This window comes from Dermacentor variabilis, chromosome 1 (assembly GCF_050947875.1).
Source record: "Dermacentor variabilis isolate Ectoservices chromosome 1, ASM5094787v1, whole genome shotgun sequence".
NCBI lineage: Eukaryota > Metazoa > Arthropoda > Arachnida > Ixodida > Ixodidae > Dermacentor > Dermacentor variabilis.
Genome location: NC_134568.1, coordinates 207,916,166 through 207,938,792, shown reverse-complemented (window position 1 = coordinate 207,938,792; position 22,627 = coordinate 207,916,166). Strand labels below are relative to the sequence as shown.

Below are 22,627 nucleotides of genomic sequence, written 5' to 3'. Positions count from 1 at the left end.
GACACCATGTCCGTTGAAAGCAGAAGTGACGTCATGTTTCCGAAGGCGCGAAATTTGTTTTGTTGTCCTGCCTTTGGAGCTATATATTCAATTGCCCCGCCATTCGACTTGATGGGCGTTTCGAGCTTTCAGCGTGGAAAGCGATGCAGGAAAATGCCAGCCATACGGTTGTCGAGATCGCATCCCTGCCCGGAACATACTTTCTTTGGAGGCCGACGAAAGGTTTAGGTGTAGAGTGCTGATCCTATTGTCGGATGCCAAGCCCGTCGGCCAGCGCAGTCGCGCGAAAACAACTACAGAATTATCTGGCGGTCGTAACTCACTACTTTTGACTGAACAGATTAAGAAGCGATGAAGCCACCCGCGTCACCAAATTCAGACAAACTTCGACAAGCAAGAAAGCACGAACTGTGAGGGGGGCGTATTTCAACAGGTGAACTTTACGAGTGCGCCTTTCTGCCCATTTCAAGACGTCCATTGCATTGCGAGTGATAGTGGCGTCAACGCCCCCTGTAGCGATGGGCGCTGAAAAGAAATGCATTTATTAATAATAATAAAATTAAATAAACTTGTATTTTCTTAACTCTTCACGAATATATAAAATTGACTAGGAATTTTATTTTCGTTGAATGAATCTGTGTCTCGCTTGAATTAAAAAACGCGTTTTTCTTTCCTAATGTTTGTTCCCTCCAAACATAGTCGCGCTTCAATCGCTGCTCCCATAACCCCCCATGCTGATGTCGCTGACAATCTGTACTGAACCGCTTTTCGCCCGAAGCTTCGCGACCTATTTGAATCGACCTTGCCAATGGAGCGAACGTTGGGAGCGTCTGCTAGCTGTACCCGGCCTAGATGCCGCCACTGTCGGCGCCCGGGAGGAGCCGAGAGAAGGAGCGCCGGCATAGGAGGAGGAGAGAGATGTCGTTACATTTAGGGGCTTTAATAGCTTATGGAGCATGTTTTATTAGAATATGATTTCTGCTAAGCGGTCGATTTAGGCACCACTGGCCTCTTTGAAGCCCTTGGGTTCAGCGTGAGCAAGGGGAAAGTAAACGTGCCCGCAAGAGAGATTAGTAAGAGGCGATTGGAAGATTGGTGGAAGTAGGGAAACGACAAAAAACGGAGACGTACAAAAACAAAGTTCACAATAGGTGGTCAGAAAATTTGGTTATGGGAATTCATAGTTTTTTTTTTCTTTTTTAACCTAGGTAGGACATTAGGCAGTATAACAGCAAGAGGCTGGTGGCGCAACCCACCGCCCCGTTCCAAAGGGCTCGCTAATAACATCCATCCATCCATCCAATCGTGCAAATCATTGGCGGGATTAGCCACCCTAGCGAGATCAAAGCCTTTCGCTGCTTTTTGAAGATCCAGGGGCTTTAGTGCGCACTAGGGCGACTAGAATTAAGGTGGCTGGAATGGTAGGGTGTCTCAATGCGCTCACCCTCCCCGGCTGTGGGGGAGAGGGTACTCATCAAAGTGCGCACCGGCGCGCAGTGACGTGGTATTTTTTGTATATTTCACATGCTTTCTCTGTTTCCAGGAAAAAAATAAACACGAGGTGTGTCCCTTGCCTGAAACACCTCATTTTGACGTGCCTTTCAATTCTTTGCAACTGCCTCATTGACACCTTGACAGAGCAATAATTAAAAAGTTAGATAATTACTTCGAATAAATAATTGGGTGTCACGGACTAGAAAATTACTGGCGGTTTCTTAACAAGACTCTAAACATGCAATTAGCCTCATTGCCGTAGAATAACAGTGCTTTCTTCTTTTTTTAACTCGGTTCATAACTCATACTGCATGTGCCCGCAGTTTTGCTGAGCTTTTTTTAAAAGCCTGAAAACAATGGTACACTCAGAATTTGCACTGAACATTCTACATTGAATTGACTAGCACAAAACACCAACAGTGAAGATGAGATCACAAGGTACAAGTAATGAAACTAATTGCCAGCATTTATTTTGTAATAAAAAAACCTTTTAGTAGTTTTATTACAAAATGTTACTCAGCATGCAGTGAACTGTGGTTCCTTTTATTTACAAAAGGAGCCCTAATTTTTGGTCCACTCATAGGTTGTTGAGCAGACCAGCTGACAACTATACCTCACAAAAGTAGTAAACCAAATTATTGTTACCAAGGCTGTGAACAAGTGCAGAACACAAAGCAAGACAGATGCTGCACCTTCATACTTAAACACTGCAGCTCAACACAAACATGCCACAGAGAGGAACAGACACAGACAAGTGCTATACTCATTCGTATAAAGGTGAAACCAACCACCATTCTGATACTGAGCAGATGATGGATTCAATTCCCAGCCATGGCTGCCACACTATATGGTTGAGGCCTAATGACGACACACTCATGCATCAAAGACCTGGGTGTACATTAAAAAATGCAGGTAGTCTAAACTAACTCACAGCCCCTGTACCTAAAGCAAGCAAAAGCAGACCACTAAGTGAAACAGTCACCACAACATGAAAATGATCATGTGGAACTGCCACATACTAATTTCGTGGTCTTTCTATAAAACTGTTGTCACTGCTAGATAACAAGAGAAAAATAAATGCACAGATAGTGTATTAGTGAAAGAAGACTCCATTATTTTGCCTGTTAACATAATTCAACATTGAAACAATATGTACATATTGCGAAAGAGATAACATACTATAAATTAACGCAGTCAGACACTCAATTGGTCTAACTGGGTCATCTGCTAAAACACAATTCAAGTGCATATGATCAACTTGGCTTTGGGAGATCACATTTAAAATCAATAGTGAGCAACTGGGTTTACAGGCCTAAAACAATTGGATTCAATATACTTTTTACTGAGACGTAAAACCAGTACACATGCTTTCCCTTTTTTTTTCTCTTTAATACCTGATATCGCCAGAGCCCCACTTATTTCACATTAGCATATATACAAGAGTGGCTCAGGTACACACAACTATGGGAGAATGGAATGGCACACACCGTAAGCATACAAGTGATCAACGGTTTCAAAATGAATGTTCAAATAACATGATTTAGCAAGTAGTTAGCTTGAACATAATGGTTCACCTGGGAAACAATGGAAGCCTTTTCTCAATAAAGAAGGGGTTGTTTGTGTCAGTCACATGCCCATGACCTTATGCAGCTGAAAATTTGATGCCACAGTGGAAACATGAAGCTGGTGTCAACTGTCTCTGGTGGCAACTTTTGAATTACCCAACTTCTACATCATGGTCACTTCTGCTTAGCAGTGGCTTTCATAAAAGTTTTCATATTGCCTATGGTGCTGCACATGTTCAAATTTTGTAATGCTAGCTGCAGAAATCCAATGCTTCTACAATTCATTTGCAGGTTTTGCATGAAGTGCTATGCATCTACAGCAATAAAACATTCACACTGTCTGTTGACACACCTTATACATGACTGTGGCACCCATCGCAAACTACTTGCCGAAGTGTAGACAGAACATAAGTAGAAGAGACAAACTTATGTAACTGCTCACCTGGAAAGTGCCCAAATGTTACAAAGAAACAGCTTGCTTCTTCAAATATGGCACTGCAATGTGTTAGGAGTAAGAGCAATGCCATATGCTACCAAAACCTTTTATAGATGTGATCATTAATTGCTCTGCTACAAATAACAGGTATTGCAGTGTTCAACAAAACCCACAAAATGTTCTAGAACATGGTGCCAAGGTCAGGAAAAGTCATATACTAGTGACAATGAATGAGTAGCAAAGGAATCTCATCAACCCTACCACCCATGATAAGCTGTTATATTTCTGGCACTTCTCACAATCAGCACCAGCTTGTTACAAGGCATCCCTTAAAATTATCTGTCTGATATGTACTCAATGTTTCCTAAAAGCCATTGCGCCATTGAAAAAAATTTGTTTTAAATATCACAATTCAATGTTGCTTTAAACATTATTGCTCTTTGCCTAAACTTGAACATATCTACAAATAACTTTTTCCAGTCATAAATAACAATTACAAATGGGCTTTGTTCCAAAATACTATTGGACTTAGTTGCATATTGATGCACCTTAGGACATAAAACTACACAAGAAATTTTCGGATGGTTTACATTATGTTAATCAGAAAATAATAAGAAATTAGAATTATGCATCCATCTTAAATTGCCTGAAGTTCCTCATACCTTCTTGTGACCGTCTTGGTTTCTGAGGCTTTCCACTATTCCTTCCTTGTCTTAACTACATTTTCAGGCACATATTTGCCTCTCTAAGCTCTTTACACAAAAAGCTCTATGACCAACATATGCTCACCACTGGACTATGGGGGCACTTATTGGGAAAACAGAAAAAAGTTGAGACACAAGGCACACACACACGTGCAACCACAGTCTGGAATCAGCAATTCTTTGTCTTTGTTGCCATGGCCTCAAAAGATCCATAGCACAAAGTCAGCACCGTAGCCTATATCCTCACTGACCTTTCTTCAAGTAAGCAAAAAAAAGCCACATTTACTATAGTCGAGTTTCCACCCACAGGAATACAGCTGCCAAATGCCAGAAAAAAATATACTTCGCCATGGAGTAGATCACGCAGCACAAACTGTACGGTGCCATAGCATTAAACTTGGGACCATAAACTTCAGTGGCCCCACACACAAAATGTGAAAATAAGCACAAGTTTGCAGAATATGAAGAGCTTCATACTCATCAAGCAAAGTTATCATGATGACATCTCTAGAGATACACAGCAGGAAATATGAAGCAAAAAGACAATTTTAAATTATGGGTCTAATGTCCTGAAACTGGCAGAGTTGGTTATGAGGGACGCCACACCGGAGGGCTCCAGTTTAAGAGGACGGACGGACGGACGGACGGACGGACGGACAGACAGACAGACAGACAGACAGACAGACAAAGAACTTTTATTTTGGTCCTAAGACGATGAGTGTCCCCATTAGGGGCAGCGTCTGCGGGCCGCACCCACGACGGAGCCGGGAGGTTGAGGCTCTCGGCGATACCGCGGGCTCTCTGGACAGCCCCAAGTTGCTCTTCCTTGGCGGAGCTTGTGACGAGCCGGAGCCAGTCTTCCTCCAAAGAGGGAGACCCGGAGCCTCCGCGCAAGTCAAGGCACCGCCAGAGCATGTGCTTAAGAGTGCATCTGGGATGTCCAAAGCACGGACAGGCCGGGTTGATGCCGCCTAGGAATTTTGAGCAAATAAATAGAGACGGATACGTCTCCGTCTGCAGCATTCGCAGGGTGATTGCCTGTGGTCTGTTTAGGTGTGGGTGTGGAAGTGGAAACTTCCGACGCCCTAGTTGATAGTGCTTGCAGACCTCGTTAAAAGTAAGGAGAAGGTCCCTGTGCCATTGCCATCCCCCGGCCTCCGATTGCCCACTTCCGGCGCGGCGGGTGAGATCTCGTGCCTCGGAGTGAGCAAGTTCATAGGCGTTGGGGACGGCTTCATGAGCATCACTGCCCATGTGACCGGGGAACCAGATTAAGTGCTTTTTGCCTGTCCAAGATGCTGCAGAGAGAACGTGAGCGGCTTCCTTGCATACCGAGCCTTTCATGAATGCTCTAACGGCAGCTCGCGAGTCTGTGAAGATAGTGGAACAATTCGTGGTGGCCATGGCGATGGCTACAGCCACCTGTTCGGCTTTGTCGGCGTTCATGTTTTGATGCGTAAGCGATGTCAGCAGCTCCTCCCGCAGTGAGGTAGCCACCGAAACAAAATGATTGGAAGCTGCATATTGCGCAGCGTCAACGAAGGCGACATTGTCCTCAATCTTAGCCGTCAGGCTAAGAAGGGCCCTGGCCCTCGCTTTACGTCTGCCGTAATTGTGCTCAGGGTGCATATTTCTAGGTATCTGGGATGCCGAATACATTTCTCTGACTTTGATGGGGAGTGCGCACTCCCTCTGTTTGTTGAGGCTCGAACCTTGACCGATATGCGCTAGTAGCTGTCAGCCGGCTTCCGTGGAAGCCAGTCTTGCAACTTGTGCCCCATATGTTGCACCTCGACTATCTCTTCAAAGGTGTTGTGGACGCCTAGCTCCAACAGCCTTTCGGTACTGGTGCTCTGTGGGAGACCCAGTGCCTTTTTTATGCTCTTGCGAATGATTGTTTCTACTCTAGCCGCGTCTCTTGTGCTCCAGTGCACCAGGGCTATGCAGTTAACGTAGCTGATTAGGAAGGCATGGAAGAGTCGCCTAGGATTATCCTCCGATAGCCCCACTTTTTTGTTGGCCACCTCCGTGATTAACTTTGTCATGGAATCGGCTCTGGTTGCGATGCGCTCTAAGGTGTAGTCATTACTGCCGTCCTTCTCCAGGTACATGCCCAGGATTCTGATTCTGTGTACTACCGGGATGACGGATCCGGTCTTGGTGCTGATAGAGATATCGAGAGCTGTCCCTTTCTTTGCACCGATTGTGGGTCAGTATAGTAGCAATTCCAATTTCTTAGCCGACAGGCAGAGTCCTGCCTTCGCGAGAAAATCCTGAATGACTGTGATCGCTGTTTGTAATTTCTCTTCGATGTGCCCGTTGCTACCTCCCTCGCACCAGACTGTGATGTCGTCAGCGTAGAAGGCGTGACCGACACCCTCAATCTCGGCTAGTTTTTGGGAGAGAGCTGTCATGGATAAGTTGAATAAAAAAGTTTAAGAAGTTGAATAAAGTTTAAGAGGAAGCTTTAGCTAGGGGGCTCTTATACAAATCTATATAGATACACAAGAAAGGAGAAATAGTTTTTCTCAGTGACTACCGCACCAAATTTCATTACATTTAGGCACTTGAAAGAAATAGTTAAAATCTGGTGAGTGTTGGAATTGGAATTTTTATTTAGACCATCAATTTTTTTAATCAAAATTGTCAAAAATCCCAAACTTTCGGATAACAGAACTGTCAAGTTTATAACTCTGTAACTCAGCAATGGAAAATTATATCCCAATTCTGTAAACTGCATCTAATAGCACATTTAAAGCAGACAACTTTGTTGTATTATACATGGCTCTCAAATACACCACTAATATGTTAGTAGCACTTTTGCAAAACCTTCATAAACATCGTAAGAAATTCACGCAAGACATAAATTAAATTATCAAATTTGTCTGCTTTGGATGTTCTGACGGATGAAATTTACAGAATGGCGATATCTGTTTTTCATGAAGAGGGACAACTGTGTAAACATCAGGCTTCCATTTTTTTTAACACACAATTATATAAAATCCTTGTAAAAATTAGTCATAAATCAAAATTCTGCTTGCAACAGTCACTAGAATTTAACCTTTTCTCTCAAATGCCACAAATTTCATTAAAATCGGCCCAGGGGTTATCTCAAAAAAGCATTTCTGGATTTTACATGCATTTGAATAGGTGGTGCCGGAGTTCGGACCAAGCTAAAGCTTCCACTTAAATTTAACCATTTGGGGCTCTCTAATGTGCCCCAAAATTTAAGTATAAGAGCATTTTTGCATTTTGCCCCCATCAAAATCCAGCTGGGAATCAGAACCATGACCTTATGCTCAAAAGGACTATGCTCTAGCTGCTGAGCCCCCATGGCAGCTCAAAGAAGTGAGAGAAAGCATATGGGAAATTAACTGGCCAGTTGATAAGTTCCCGTCCTACGCAACAACTGCATTTGAAAGAATGTTATTCCGCCACCATGGCCATAGGTGGTGGTGATGACTAACACCCGCAGGTCTAACCTTGTGCACACACCCAAGAAAGTTGGATTGAGGATGGCCACCACAGTAGCACTGCACATGTAATGCGGAAGTAGATTCAGCTCCCACCAGCAGCAAGTTGTCTTTTTTGTCTACTTTCATTTCTCTTTTACTTATTATTTCTAGATTTCAATTAAAGAGCTAGGCTAATATACTGTAACCTTTTTCAATGCTAATGACTTTTCATGCTTTTCACGTAGATGAGTGGTCACGTTCGGTGCTCCGCTTGGGGCAGAGCGCCACTTTTACCATTCACAAATGACAATAAGCATGAAAAGCATCGAAAAGGCATTGCTACATAATAGCGGCCCTAATTTCAGTGACGCTTTCTCCAGCTTCATTGTGTTTGCTTCATACAGGTGTAATAAACAAGAAAGCAGGCACCTTGGTCCCCTTATTCTTCTCACTCACAGCAGGAAACAGTTGTACGCATCTACTTCCACTGAGGCACATATAGCAAGCGAAATATGCGTTTTTTTTTTTCCTATCTAATGTGCAAAAACACACACTGAACAAGTTTGCCTAAGTACCAACACAGATCATAATGAACAACCCTGTACACTGTTTCACAACCAATTTTAATTAATCCTCAACAGCCTCAAACCTGCATCCATTACCTTTGACAGCAAAACACCCAAGCCAGGGTGCACCTTTACGACATTAGGTGTTCTCTTCTACCTGTATAGTAAATGTGGACATTTAGTAGTGTGGCATAAAAATCTCGTCATTAACGACGACAATTGTTCACCGTACATCAAGCTGTAAGCCTCCATAATGCAAAAAATCCCACCAGAGGTTACTGTGGCTACTGTGTCGCGACGTAATGACCCAGAAGGTTGTCACGTGGGAGCGGGACATTGTAACATTTTAACATTTGCTCTGGTTCGCTTGGGCGTATGTTGTGCTGTGTAACGAATTGGTTCGTGTCTTATTTAACAGGCCGATTTGTTGCATCAGTTCCAGAAATGAACAAAGTCAGCTGCAACTTAACACACGCAAAAAACACACTTTATAAAACAGAAATAAAAACAGTGGCAAACACCATTATGGCGTTGAGTCTACAAAATCCCAACATATTGACAAGAAGGCAATCACAGCATGGAAGTGCAACCAGAGGACATGCAAGAAATCGCACAAGGTAAAAACATAAACTTAAGGCTTCACACAGCCCTGGCAAATGTACATAGTTAACTAAAGAGTCCGAGTTTATCTCATCAAAACTGTGGAAAGAAAAAGTTCACCGGTTGTTTCTTTATCCTGATTAGAAGCCCGGACCGCGTGGGCAGCTCAGCAACACTCGCAGACGCTCGAGAACAGCCGAGCCTTACAGCTGTCCAAACACCGCCCCGTCCCCGCAACACCAGGAGAGTCACCACAGGTCGTCGGGAAAGCACAATGCATCTGGGTGGAGGTCTCTGCGAGCCCGGGTCCAGGAGCCCGTCAAGCTCGCGCCTCCACACCCCAGCAGCCTTCCTTGAACGATCCCTGCTTACGTCTTGCCCGGTAGACCCCAGGCCATCAGGGAAGCTTCGATGCGGCTGGGTGAAGGCCTTGTATGCTGGGGTCCTTGTGGCCCCACAAGTGTAAACATCCGCACCCGAGGCCATCTTCCGCCATATCCCATCTGCCTAAGTGTCTCTTTCTTCCGTTCTGCTCCCTCTTCTCCCTCTTTTTTTCTCTAGTCACCCGTGGACTTCTGTTACAGGATATTTATTTTTTATTTTTATTTTTTCTTGCAACGCTTGGTGCGCTCGCGCCACAGCCGCATGGCACGTCGTCTCCGTCATCTTCATCGCGTACAAAGCTCACGCAGCGTCGTGAACTCGCAAATCCTTGATGATGTGTACATGGCAACTTAGCGCACATCATGACATGCTGCTACATTGGCACTCTGAGTAGCAGCATAGGAGGTCACCAAGCGAGCCGGAACAAGTGTCAATATGTCGTAATGAACTGCTCCCACATGAGCACCTTATGCGTCATGACGTCCCAACACAGTAACCTCCTGGACAACAAAACTGACTCTGGCTGTAGAAAAGCTGTTACATTCAATTATTTAGGGCACTCTGAGGCTTGCCAGCATTCTTTCTATGGGTTTGAGGTCCCTGACCTTCATTTAAAGCAAAAAATGAATAGTCAAAAATATCATCTCGCTACTCCTTTAACAGCAGCTTTAACATTCCCTTATTGTAATGCCACAAAATGAAATTAGCCATATCAAATACACCTGTTTCTAAAAGCATTCCTAAAACAAGCATTCACTAACAGTTCTCATACCTATGCTAATCTCAGAGGAACCATACAAGCCTAGGTGCACTTTAGTATCAAAAGAAGACAGAATGCTACTAAGGTTTATGGGCCCTAAATACACATGCAAAGTGGGCTTTCAACTTTTACTGCAACACACTGAGTTTTTAAGTATAGGTTACTTAACAGCAAGTACATGCTTCAGCAAAAGAACATTATCAGAGAACATTATTTATTTTTAAGTGCAAATGTTGAGGGCAACAAAACAGTAAGCAGCATAAAGAAAGTTAAGGACACAGCTGCTCATGTGTCACAGATGGTCCCACACATCACATTCAGCTGATCTTCTGGCGAACTAGCCCTCGCACTGTGTGGCTTGCTTTGGTCTCCACATTTGCCTGGTGCATCAGAAGCAGGCCAAAGAGAATCATCACAGTGCCAAGCCACCAGAGGAGTGTGAGCTGTTCACCAAACAAGGTCTGGCCAAAAACAGCCTGCAACACATTTCTCAATCATTTTTACTTCCATGACCCCAAAGTCTTGAAAGTTAGCAGTAGCTGTGGAGGTATTCAGCAACCAACATAAGAAATGTAAGTAAAACATGCTTTCCCACTGCAGTTGTCAGTGGTGCTGCTGTGCATAAAAGCATATAAATTCAATATGTTTGGATTTTTCCAGACGGAAACACCAGCAAGTAGGTACTTCTCATTCATTTACACCACTTGCCACCAATCAAGTGCAGGCACCTATGAAAGAGCGAACCTGCAAGGAGTGACTGAAAAATTTGTTTTTAGCTTCAGTGGTACCACAAACAAGGAACAAATATTTCAAAGCTTCTGTTTAACTCCCCTCTATGGTAAAACACCTGCTCCAGTGGAGCTGAAATGCACTTATCCTGTAAGTAAAGGCTCCTCAGGTTGCACGCCTTCCAAAATATCGACAACATTGACGACGTCGCTTTGTTTGAAAACACTGTTAACAGGTGAAGCACATAGGTCAAGGCTGGAACACACAGGAACACACAGTTGTGGATAGTTACCATGACACTGCTGAGGTCTGGGCTAGAGCATTACCCTCTTGGCAGAGGACTTTCTTGATGAGCATTTGTGTCCTCTCCACCCAGACCTTTGCTATGAGGCCTTATCAAGGTTAAATTATTCTTTTTTTGATGATATGACACCTTTCACAACAATCAAGCAGCACATGACTTGGTTAGGTCCTTGAAAAATGATATGACACCTTCCAGACTGAAGGGTCAGGTCTCAGATTTTTCTAAGGTAAGAGATGTCGCTTTAATTTCTCTGTTAATTCATACTGGTAGCAGTGGATCAAGCCCTTATTCACAGTAACAAACGAAATAAGAAAATTGTCTAGATCACTGTGAAACAATTCTAAATTGTTTAATTACACTGTGTTCCAGGTATGCCTCAGCTCAGGGGTGAGAACAAAGGGGACGTATCAAGCAAACTTTGTAAAGACAAGCTTGTTCCCTATGAGATGATTTGCTACCTTTGGTAACATGCCCAAACTTTTTGCTCCACAAATTGACAATTGGCAATATTGCATGATCACATGTAGGGTAAGGTGAACATATGCGCATATTAAACAACAGAAGTATGGAAAACAAACTTCAATAGCACATCTCTAGCTGCTTTATTATGCAATAAAATGCATGTGCATGTATTTCAAATGTAAGTATGCAGATAGTGCTTCATAGCAGCATGACGGTCTTATGGCCTAAATGAGGTAGGTGTTAAAAAAAGTCAAGCAGAAATAGTGGTGCTTAGCAATTGCTATTTGTAAGAAATATCTACAAACAACACATGTGAGAACCTAATAATACAGCGCAAACAGAACAGTCCCAGACAATTATTTTCATGTGAGATTCGATCGCTACATTTTTGTCCAAAATATTTAGGCCCAATATCATGCCACTATCTACTCAACATTTTTTACTCTAATAACTGCATTTTTGATGTCCCACTGTGTACTTACTGAAACAAGTACTGCCCCTATGTACTTACTTTTCTGATTTGCTTTTATTTTTCATGTTTTTCTAAAACTGTATCTAATTATCAATGCATTGTAATTGCAGTGTTTGGGCATGTATTGCATAATTGTTTTCTTATTCGTTTGTGATGCTACCCTTCCTTCTCCTCCCCCCATTGTTTATTACTGTTGTCGTTAGTCGAATAAGCATCAAGCTCTCTTGCATGATCAATGCTCTGTACTTCAGTGAACTCTGAATAACTAATAAATATTTACAGTATAACAACCCAGTCACACAGGGCACGTCTACTGCGGTTGAAACCGCTTGGGATCGAATTTCTCGATCGCGATGGGCTCCTTTGCGCAAGCTGAGGAAGGGAGTCAATTGCAATCGAGAAATTTAATTCCGATAAGCCTTGATCGCGGTCAAAATATCGCATGAAAAACAAAACTTACGGTAAAGAAAAAGTTCGATGCCGTGTTGGTCGCTGCAGCCTCCAAGGTCGTAGTGCAAAGACGTAATGCCTTTGTAAATATTGTCCACATGACAGCATTGCAGGCGATCATTAGGAAGAAAAATACAACTCGTATAACCGTGATGAGCTGCAAAGTAGAGTATAAAAACGTCTGTTTCAATACTTTCACCTTATTACTCATGGAAAAAACAAAACTCACATTTCCGCAGACGTAATGCGCTGACGGGCCGGACACCCAATGCGAGAAGACAACTTGGCAAACACTTGCAGTTTCCCCGCTAGCCATCGAAAACTTCCCGCACAGGGAAGCAAGGGCAGCAAGGAAGCCAGACAGGAGCGAGAGAGTCATTCCCCTCATTTTTCGCGAGTATTGAGCTCACACGATACGACGAACGGCATGTCACTTGCCACAGCTTTCCACCTACCACAACGGAATCTGCAAAATACAATTAAATGATTAAATCAAGCCACGTCTGTTCCTCCACTCCTGTTAAGATATTCTGGTACACTCTACTCCTGTTCCTCCACTCACAGTTTCAACTGTTCAGTGGTTTCAATGCCTCCACTGCACCTCCATGCTCCACTGCCTCTACATTGGCTAGATCTACATCTGGCTTGAACGGGCTAACGGCACCCGTTGACGGCACATAACGGGCTGAAGCCGACATAGAGTTAATAACTCTATGATGTAAAGTGATATATATATATATATATATATATATATATATATATATATATATATATATATATATATATATATGCTCTTTCTTTCTTTCTTGCATTTCCTGTCGGCAATGCTATCATGCTGATAACGCGCGTGCCGTTCGTTACTGGAAAGTACTGGGCTCGCAGCGTTAAAGAAAGGAAATGCATCAAGGCAGATGACGATTATCGTTGTGTAGCAGAAGGGGCATGCCAAAGAGTGTAAACTGTTCTTAGAGTGTACGTATACCCGCACTTGCGCTGTGCACCGGGCTTCGCGTCTATCGATTTCTAGAGTAGGTGGGATCTGTCTATGGTAGGAGTGTTTTAGAGCGCAGCTCTTTGGCGTCCGTTCCTGGGTTGCGCGTCGGCGTCGTCGTCGGCCTCGTAACCAGCTCCGCCCCCCTTTCATCCCCCCAGCGCTAGCAGCGACCGACTGATACCGCTGGATGCCGCTGACGCCGCTAGAGAGTCAAGATAACGTGACTGCATAGAACACCGTCGCCGCCATGCAGAAAGAGGAGGAAAGGGTCCCCCCCCCCTGTTCTTGTGTGGCGGATAGGGTGCTCTTCAGTTGCCGACGCGCCGGTTATTCGTTGTCCCTGAAACCAACTCCGCAGCTGGGGTTGACTCACTATCGGCGTCAGCGGCATCAGTCAGTCGCTGCTATCTCTTCCCTCCTCCCTTTATCGTGTTGTCCGCTTGCTGCGCGCGCTTCTGCCCCCATCGTTTGCCGCTGGGTGTACACGCCGCCCCCCTCCCCCCTCTTCCTGCGAGTCTTCGGTTGTCAAAGCGCCGGCTCGAACTTAATTCCTTTCTTCGCTCCTCCTCCAATGCAACCCCTGTGCGGTGGCAATCAGAGAGCCAGATCGGTGGCGGCGGATCTGTATATGTGCACCGCCCGAGCCGAAATTGCCGCTGCCGTTCGCCCTGTGCGGTGGCAATCAGAGAGCCAGATCGGTGGCGGCTTGACATAAAGACAAACAGCAATTTCCTAACACTTATGCGGGAGAACATCCCGTTCCTCTCGCTCGTAACGCGTCCCACGGCTGTGACAACCTCGCGAGGCACTTGTATACATCTCGTCTTTGAGAATCAAGCATTGGTGTACCAAGTCGAACATATATCAGTCTATTTCTCCGACCACAAAGCTTCCTTCATGACTGTCAAGAACTGTTAGTGGAGTCTTTGTTAAAGGAATACGTGTGAAAAATAAAAAAAAAATTCTGTGATAGCGCATACATGTGTTGCTCGATTTCTTTGCCTCAATCTATCGAAAAGGTGAAACAGCTTATTTGCTGCGCTCAAATTTCGCATTAGGAAGTAACGTAATCGTCGGCAATTTTTTATACCTGCTCTTAGAAAATTTAATTTTCGCTTCTTAGTACAACGCACTGAGGGGCTTCCTTTTCTTTTGTCCCAGCTAGTTGTCCTGACGTACACTCTTAGGCAAAGTTACACCCTTTGGCTTGCCCCTTCTGCCACACAACAATAATCGTTATCGGCCTTGATGCGTTTCCTTTCTTTAACGCTGCGAGCCCGGAACTTTCCAGTAACGAACGGCACGCGCGTTATCAGAAGGGGCACTCCAAAGGGTGTAAACTGTTCTATGCTGATAACGCTCGTGCCGTTCGTTACTGGAAAGTACCGGGCTCGCAGCGTTAAAGAAAGGAAACGCATCAAGGCCGATAACGATTATTGTTGTGTGGCAGAAGGGGCAAGCCAAAGGGTGTAACTTTGCCTAAGAGTGTACGAACACTCTTCACTCTTAGAAAAATTTACACCCTTAGGGGCGTATCTTGTCCCACAACAATAATCGTCATCTGTCTTGCCCGCGTTTCCTTTCTTTAACGCTGCGAGCCCGGTACTTCCCAGTCACGACCAGCATGCGCGTTATCAGTGTGACGCAGCATTCTCGACAGGAAAGTAGCCAGAGCTAGCCGAGTTTTCAAGAAAGGAAACGCCAGCAAGGCAGATGACGATTATCGTTGTGGGACAAATACACACCCCAAAGGGTGCAACCGTTTTAAGAGTGTTAGGCAAAGTTACACCCTTTGGAGTACACCCTAAAAACAGTTTGCACCCTGTGGAGTGTGTATTTGTCCCACAACAACACTCTTAGAAAAATTTACACCCTTTGGGGCTTATCTTGTCCCACAACAATAATCGTCATCTGTCTTGCCCGCGTTTCCTTTCTTTAACGATGCGAGCCCGGTACTTCCCAGTCACGAACGGCATGCGCGTTATCAGTGTGACGCAGCATTCTCGACAGGAAAGTAGCGAACGCCTAGTTTTCAAGAAAGAAAACGCAAGCAAGGCAGATAACGATTATTGTTGTGTGGCAGAAGGGGCACTCCAAAGGGTGTAACTTTGCCTACACTCTTAAAGCGGTTGCACCCTTTGGGGTGTAAATTCGTCCCACAACAATAATGGTCATCTGTCTTGCTTGCGTTTCCTTTCCTGAAAACTCGGCGCTCACTACTTTCCTGTCGAGAATGCTGCGTCACACTGATAACGCGGCGCCGTTCGTGACTGGGAAGTACCGGGCTCGCCGCGTTAGAGAAAGGAAACGCGAGCAAGACGGATGACGATTATCGTTGTGGGACAAGATAAACCCCTAAGGGTGTACATTTTTCTAAGAGTGTACACTCTAAAAACAGTTGCACCCTTTGGGGTGTATATTTGTCCCACAACAATAATCGTCATCTGTCTTGCCCGCGTTTCCTTTCTTTAACGCTGCGAGCCCGGTACTTCCCGGTCACGAACGTCATGCGCGTTATCAGTGTGACGCAGCATTCTCGACAGGAAAGTAGCGAGCGCCGAGTTTTCAAGAAAGGAAACGCAAGCAAGGCAGATGACGATTATCGTTGTGGGACAAATATACACCCCAAAGGGTGCAAACTGTATTTAGAGTGTACACTCTACACTCTTAGAAAAATTTACACCCTTTGGGGCGTATCTTGTCCCACAATAATAATCGCCATCTGTCTTGCCCGCGTTTCCTTTCTTTAACGCTGCGAGCCCGGTACTTCCCAGTCACGAACGGCATGCGCGTTATCAGTGTGACGCAGCATTCTCGACAGGAAAGTAGCCAGCGCCGAGTTTTCACGAAAGGAAACGCCGGCAAGGCAGATGACGGGTATTGCTGTGGGACAAATACACATCCCAAAGGGTGCAACCGTTTTAAGAGTGTAAGAAAAGTTTACACCCTTTGGAGTGCCCCTTCTGCCACACAGCGATAATCGTCATCTGCCTTGATGCGTTTCCTTTCTTTAACCCTGCGAGCCCAATACTTTCCAGTAACGAACGGCATGCGCGTTATCAGCATGATAGCATTCCCGACAGAAAAGTAGCGGGCGCGGCGTTTTCAAGAAAGGAAACGCATCAAGGCAGATGGCGATTATCGTTGTGTGGCAGAAGGGGCACTCCAAAGGGTGTAAACTTTTCTTAGAGTGACGTGTTTACTATGAATCATGAAGTCCGAGCACTTCGAATGGCGAAGTGTTTATTGCGAGGCAACATATGGGGGGGGGGGGGCGAATATGCGTATAGTACCCGGCGGATCTTGAAAGTGTGGTTGCATGGGCATGTCTTTCTCCTAAATGTAACATAATAATAAGAATAATAATAGAATAGAACAATTGTGGTATCCGTAGTTCTTTCGCCCTCCACTATGAGCCAACAACGTTTGTTAAGAAAAGTTTTACTATAACGAACACTTTTTGCGCCATGGAGAGCTGAGTCGTTTGCACGGTTACTTGTCCATTTCTTGATTGTCGCATATGTGGAAAGGCAGCTGCTACAGCTCCTCCCACTCCTTTTCACGCTCTGTTCCAGGTTTTAGTTGCATGTTTTGCTCGAAGAAACAGAATCCTACGGGAACGTAGCTTTTAGATGACACTTAAAGCTTGTTGGCGGCATATATGATCCGTTCTGGCAACCTGAGGGTCTCAGCTGCGCGAGAAATCTCGAGGAGGAGAAAAGCGACTAGAGGGGTCCGTCGGTCTATTGCGCGTATGCGCTGTCTGCTCTGTGTGCGCGTTCAGTCCTGTGCGTGCCATCCGTTGCAGTATTTTGTACTATTCTGCCTGCTTGGGAAAAGCGTGGGAATTAGACATACTGAGAGAGGCGCGGACCCAGAACGCCCTCACAGGGCCTGGGCCTGATACTCAAGCAGACCAACAGCGGGATACTGAGGTTACGCAGGTAAGCTCAGTTTGTTGCTTCTTTGGCATTAGCTTGCAGCCGGTACACGCGCTGGCTTCTGAAGTTTATACCGATTTGTTGTGCGTTAATTGATAGCCCCTGTCGATGCAATTGGCGCCAACAAAACTCAACATTGAAAGACTGTCTTGACTTGTGTGATCGCGTAGCATGTTTCTCAGTTGCTTGCTGGTAGCCTGCCGAGCGTCATGACAGTCATGTCTACCTGCCTTCGGTAACGCACCCCTCTCTAGAGACGTTCTTAGTGTAGCTGTCGAACAAAAAAAAAGTCGGCGTTCAACGAATTGCATACGCTAGCCCTCGCATCAAGGTCAACCGCGTTCCCGTGCTGTGTCTTGACAGGTATGCGCTGCACGAAGTACTGAGAGGAATTCGTGAGAGCTGCACACTAACTCGCTACAGGTAATGATGTTCTGACGTGCTTGCAGGCAACTGTACAAGCGGACATCATGAGCTTCGGGACTTGGTTGCCTGCCTTGGCAAACCTTCTGCTCATATGGACACCCGTCCAGGCTCACATATATGAAGGTAGGTAGTGCATTATTTCTTTGCCTATTTGCATAATGTTTTTAATTGCGGTTTTAATCAATGTTCTAGGCAAGAATGTTTGTTAACCATGGTACTGTAGCTATGCATAACTGCCTAGCCGTGATCCCCTTTGTCTTCCTTTTCCACCTCATTGCCATACCCTCCAAGCATTCTATGTGCTTACATTGCTGTCCAAAGATGCCAGTGTATATGTCCACTGTGACACTGTAATTAACACTACTGTCCGTACTCTACTGCTGTAACAAAGCAGTACAGTCATATTTTGTTTGAAGAAAAGCATCAAGAGAAATAAAAGCATCAAATAAAAATTTATATTTGTGCATTATCCGGAAAACCATTCAATGACAATGACGAGTCACTGACAGATGCTTCACCTGTTATTTGTGCAGCGCCAGGGTTCTGTTTTTGATAGGGAGAAATTTTTTTTCCAGCCACTATGGCATTTCGTTTGCAAGACATATGTGGTCTCTTGACAGAATTCAAATTCATGTTTAAATGAGAATTTTTTCCCCTGAATAATGTTTTGTGGGGAACTTTGAAAGTGTCTAAAATTTGCGTATTAACGAAATTATTGTTGCAGATCCTCATTAAGTCATGACATTTCAGCCGCACTCTTAACACATTGTTTAGTGCTTGCGGCTTTTTATTAATTCAGCCCTTCGCTTGCATCTGCTGGCTTCCTGGCGAGGTCAAATGGTGGATCAGCTACACAGTCCTGTGATGGTACCAGATTTTATCATCAGACCACGACTTATGCTTGAGCTGCAAACTTTGCTTTCATAGAACTGAGCAAGTGTTGCACGTAATATTTTTTTACTGCAGTTAGTTCAGAGACATATTCTTTTTCCCTGAAATTTTCTAAACCACTGACTTTTTCATAGTCGTAATAGTTTGTAAACTCAAATTTATAATATGCCCCATTAGTTTGGAATGAATTGAAACTTAAAAAGATGAGTGAAGGTCTATCGATATTATGAAAATTTGAATACAAGATTCTTCATAGCACAACATGCTGAACTTGAGACCTTGACATCACACGTGACATCATCTGAACTTGTGGAAAATCAGGAAGCGCTCTCATAACATTCTCAGTCGCCACATAATATCTTCCATGCTATAAGTGATGTTTGATAGGTTCATATCTTTAAAGACATCCTTGGCCTGCCAGGAGAGTAGAGGTGCTGGTTCGCATTGCATTCTGCAAACTACTGTTACTACATTAGCTCACACTTGTGTGACTACACTTTGTGCAACAGTAACATTTATTTTAATTAATCAATGTATGCCAAGCATAGTAGCTGCATTTGGTGTGCGAACCTTTCACCAGCCAAATACTGCCAGAAACATACAGCTATCATTTCTTAAACCAAATAAGTGTAAATTAAAGGGGCCCTGAAACACTTTTCTACCTAATCCCAAAATGGTATCACTATTAAAGGCCATCATCCCGCGAATCTCATGCTGCAAAAATTTTTCGTATCCTTCAACTATAAGTGGAGTTATTACACCAATACCCGGCTTTCTCTATCTTTTCATCTCTGCTGGCATGCAGAAGCTACACAGCAGAGGAGCCAAGAGGACAAAGCCCCGTTCAAAAGTTGAGTGTCGTGGTGATGGTACAAGGCCAAGTACTAGCTTGGCCTTGATTAACTGCTTGAAGAATTTGTGTGATCAGATAACCCTGATAAGACAGCCTGTGTTGGCAGATGTATAAACAATATTTATTTTGCGAACTCAGCTTTATATTTTCTTATGCTTATATTTTTTTAATAATTTACACACTAAACTTTCAAGATGGCCACAGTGGTAAAGGGGCAGCTAAAGAAGATATTAGTCCACCTAATTGTTTGCAAGATAAAGTTTGCCAATTTTGAGTAAGCCATTCACAAGAATTCAGGAAATTAGGCCTAGCACAAACTAGGTTATTTACAGTATACCACAGTTTAACAGTGCAGTTATTTGCCAGTGAATTTGAATAATATGTTGGGACTCAAGATCAGTACGAGACCCATGGCAGAACAGAGTTTGTACTTGCACTGGTAGGAAGCAAGCAACTGCCGTCATGCTTATGTCAGATCATATACTTGTAAACACATGGTTGTGTTACATACAAGGTTGCTCCAGATAGACTTGACTTGCATGTCAGCGATTTGCAATATCATGTGACCCCCACCTCCATTGTGAATTGTGAATGAGTCCCGCTCAACACACCCAAAGCCACGGTCCATTTGGTGAGCACTTTGAAAAGGTCATATTAAAGAATCATATAATTCAATATTTGTTACGTTAAGGAATTGAGGCCTTATATCATCATTATGGAGTTGGGAGCTATCCAATTAAAAGTAATACAAAAATGCTAGTAAACTTTTTGGCCGTACACTTAAAGAAAAAGGACATATGAAACAAACTTTGCTGACAATGTTTGGCTGTGGAACATGATTATTTCTTAAAAGTTACTTTGGATATATATTTGTTTTCTACATGTTCAGTTTAGTAGTAGTGTTCACTTTACACCACCAGGTTCACCTGTTTTGCTTACTATAAGTGGATTTCAACTTACAGCATTTGGGGAGTTGTTTGCAAAATTCTTTAATTGCTTGTTATAGTGTTGTGACCCTGTTAGGCATTGGAGCTTTCCTTTGGTACAAATAAATGTAATCTATTTGGATTTGGATGCCAAGATTTTAAAATGGGGAGGAATGAGGAATTTGTTTAGACATGTAAATATTGTTAAATGAGAAGAACAAAACCAAAAGCAATCATTGCCATTGTTTAGTGGTATCAAAGATTACAAAAAAAAAATAACGTTTCCGGTCAATGCAGCAATATTTGAAGATGCATATACAAATGCAGTGCCCAAAGTGTATTTTATTTGAATGGAGCTTGATTTACAAAAAAATATATATATTCTGGCTTTCCCACCTTAGGGTGATACTGGGCCTCGCTCGGGACACTGTTTCGTATAATAAACGTTTCTTTCTTTCTCTCTCTGTGATGAAAGATATTGTTTTGGGCTAATTTTGAACCAGCCATGCTAGTTATTTGGCCTTGTTTTGTGAGGCCTAGTGCTTTTGGAACGAATTCATCCAATCACCCTAATGACCACAAGCCACTTTCTCACATGAAAAGTTGTAACAGGAAATTAACTATGTCAAGTTGCAATAAAAATATTCTGTTTGTTGCAGACAACTTGGGAGGCCAAATTTCGCTTCTTGGACCCCTGGTGTGCTTCGCTGTGTTTATAGCCATTTGTGCTTGCTTTTGCCGAGAGTGCCGGCGCAGGGAAGCCATGCTAGCATCCACCACAGCCGTCCCAGCAGACCCATTTCATACTCCAGGTCCCGTTCCTTACGGGCCTGCTGTAGCAGGTGCAAGGCCAGCACCTATGGCTCAGCCTGTGCATCCACCTTACAGCCCACCTTACAGCCAGCCGCCAGCACCATCCCAGAGCCAGCCGCCCCCACCAGGCTTCCTTGGCTACCCTTATGGCAGCATGCCCCAGGACCCACCTCCACCGTATGAGTACAAGTGATTGCAGTGTGCTGGACTGAATGACCCAAGGACAGTGGATTAGAAAAGATGCACCTGTGGTCTACATCTCAACTCCTGCTAGCCTTGTTATGCCCCCACAATGCTTGTTGGTGCTTTCGTAGCTCGCACGCTCGGCCTGTGACATTTTGGGATGGCATCAAGTGGCAGCTGTGGCTCACAATCTGTACTATGTGTACTCACTGGCTGTGTTACAACTGTGTTACACAGAGGGAATAGCCAATACCACCCCGTGCTTCTGTGGGCACACAAAGTTGAGCGTCACTGTACTTGAGATTACTTTAGTAGTTTGTGTTTTTCTACTTAAGGCATTACAAGTGTCCTTTCTTTGTGAAGGCATGTTCTAAATATCCAAGGCCTGACCTATCTTGGAGAAAACGAAGCAGATAGTAGTTATTTTTGAGGTGCTGATCTCAAAGTGCAGCACTTTCACAGGTGTCTTGTGAAGCATTATTCACTCAGGATTGTAACTCTGCTTTTAATGAAATGCAGTGCTTGAACAAGAGGCCATGGTATTGCTGTTCGGCTGAATATTCTTATGTGCCTGCCTTAATATATACAGAGTATACTACAAATGCCATTTTTACTACGTTGCACTGTTACAGTTCTGTCTAACGATGACTGCATTTGCAAGTACGTTTAGGGTGAGTTTTTGTAGTTTTTTACATCAGAAACTTCAATTCTTGAGGACAGGTATGTGTACGAATCTTAATTTTTAAAGTATGGTTGTATGAAGAATATGGTGCTCTAGGCATTATTTCTGAGTTATTTTACTTGCTCTATTTAGCTGACCACCGGCTGGATCCAGTGAACAGCAGCATTGTTGCCAAAACATTGCAATGAAATTGCGAGAACATGAAAATTCTACACTGTCTATTTTCGCTGAAGTAATATTGCGACTTTACACTTTGGTGAGTTGCATCACCAAATGGTGCTAGCAGTGCTTGCACTGGGCCATTGGAATTTATATATCACATTTTGTTGTCCAGAAAATAAAATTGTTTTAGTGAATTTCACAGGCTATTCAAACAAGGAGGCCCTCTGAGAGTCCACTTCATTTCAATTTGTAATGTATGTCAGCCTACCCCAAATATATGTGTACAGTCACGTGCAATATGACCTTCAACATCAGTGCCCATGGTCGAAGGGACTGCAAGGCTGTACGGCTGTGCAGACACAGGGTAAGTTCCAG

The 22,627-nt window shown here is 43.9% G+C and overlaps 2 protein-coding genes across 3 annotated transcripts; one reads left to right on the top strand and one right to left on the bottom strand.

Annotated features, from left to right (window-relative positions):
• Nucleotides 1–8,256: 8,256 nt before the first annotated feature.
• On the bottom strand, nucleotides 8,257–13,067 carry LOC142591680 (uncharacterized). Of its 2 annotated transcripts, XM_075703948.1 has the most exons (4): nucleotides 12,944–13,067; nucleotides 12,611–12,847; nucleotides 12,392–12,538; nucleotides 8,257–10,440 (listed from the first exon to the last, which is right to left on the bottom strand). In XM_075703948.1, the coding sequence occupies exons 2-4, from the start codon at nucleotides 12,767–12,769 to the stop codon at nucleotides 10,282–10,284; spliced, it is 465 nt and encodes a 154-aa protein (XP_075560063.1). In that variant the 5' UTR covers nucleotides 12,770–12,847; nucleotides 12,944–13,067; the 3' UTR covers nucleotides 8,257–10,281. The 2 variants fall into 2 exon arrangements, with proteins under 2 accessions (XP_075560063.1, XP_075560062.1); XM_075703947.1 differs by having other exon boundaries at nucleotides 12,392–12,847.
• A 3,994-nt stretch (nucleotides 13,068–17,061) lies between these two features.
• Nucleotides 17,062–22,446, top strand: LOC142591667 (uncharacterized). The gene is made up of 3 exons (XM_075703946.1): nucleotides 17,062–17,319; nucleotides 17,766–17,865; nucleotides 21,072–22,446. The coding sequence occupies exons 2-3, from the start codon at nucleotides 17,787–17,789 to the stop codon at nucleotides 21,416–21,418; spliced, it is 426 nt and encodes a 141-aa protein (XP_075560061.1). The 5' UTR covers nucleotides 17,062–17,319; nucleotides 17,766–17,786; the 3' UTR covers nucleotides 21,419–22,446.
• The last annotated feature ends 181 nt before the right edge of the window (nucleotides 22,447–22,627 follow it).

What these genes read in the sequence shown, in the direction of transcription:
- LOC142591680 (XM_075703947.1), bottom strand. Translation starts at nt 12,769, where the DNA reads ATGAGGGGAATGACTCTCTCGCTCCTGTCTGGCTTCCTTGCTGCCCTT. An exon ending in CATCGAACTTTTTCTTTACC is followed by an intron (nt 10,441 to 12,391) that starts GTAAGTTTTGTT and finishes AATGTGTTGCAG; the next exon opens with GCTGTTTTTGGCCAGACCTT.
- LOC142591667 (XM_075703946.1), top strand. Translation starts at nt 17,787, where the DNA reads ATGAGCTTCGGGACTTGGTTGCCTGCCTTGGCAAACCTTCTGCTCATA. An exon ending in CCAGGCTCACATATATGAAG is followed by an intron (nt 17,866 to 21,071) that starts GTAGGTAGTGCA and finishes TGTTTGTTGCAG; the next exon opens with ACAACTTGGGAGGCCAAATT.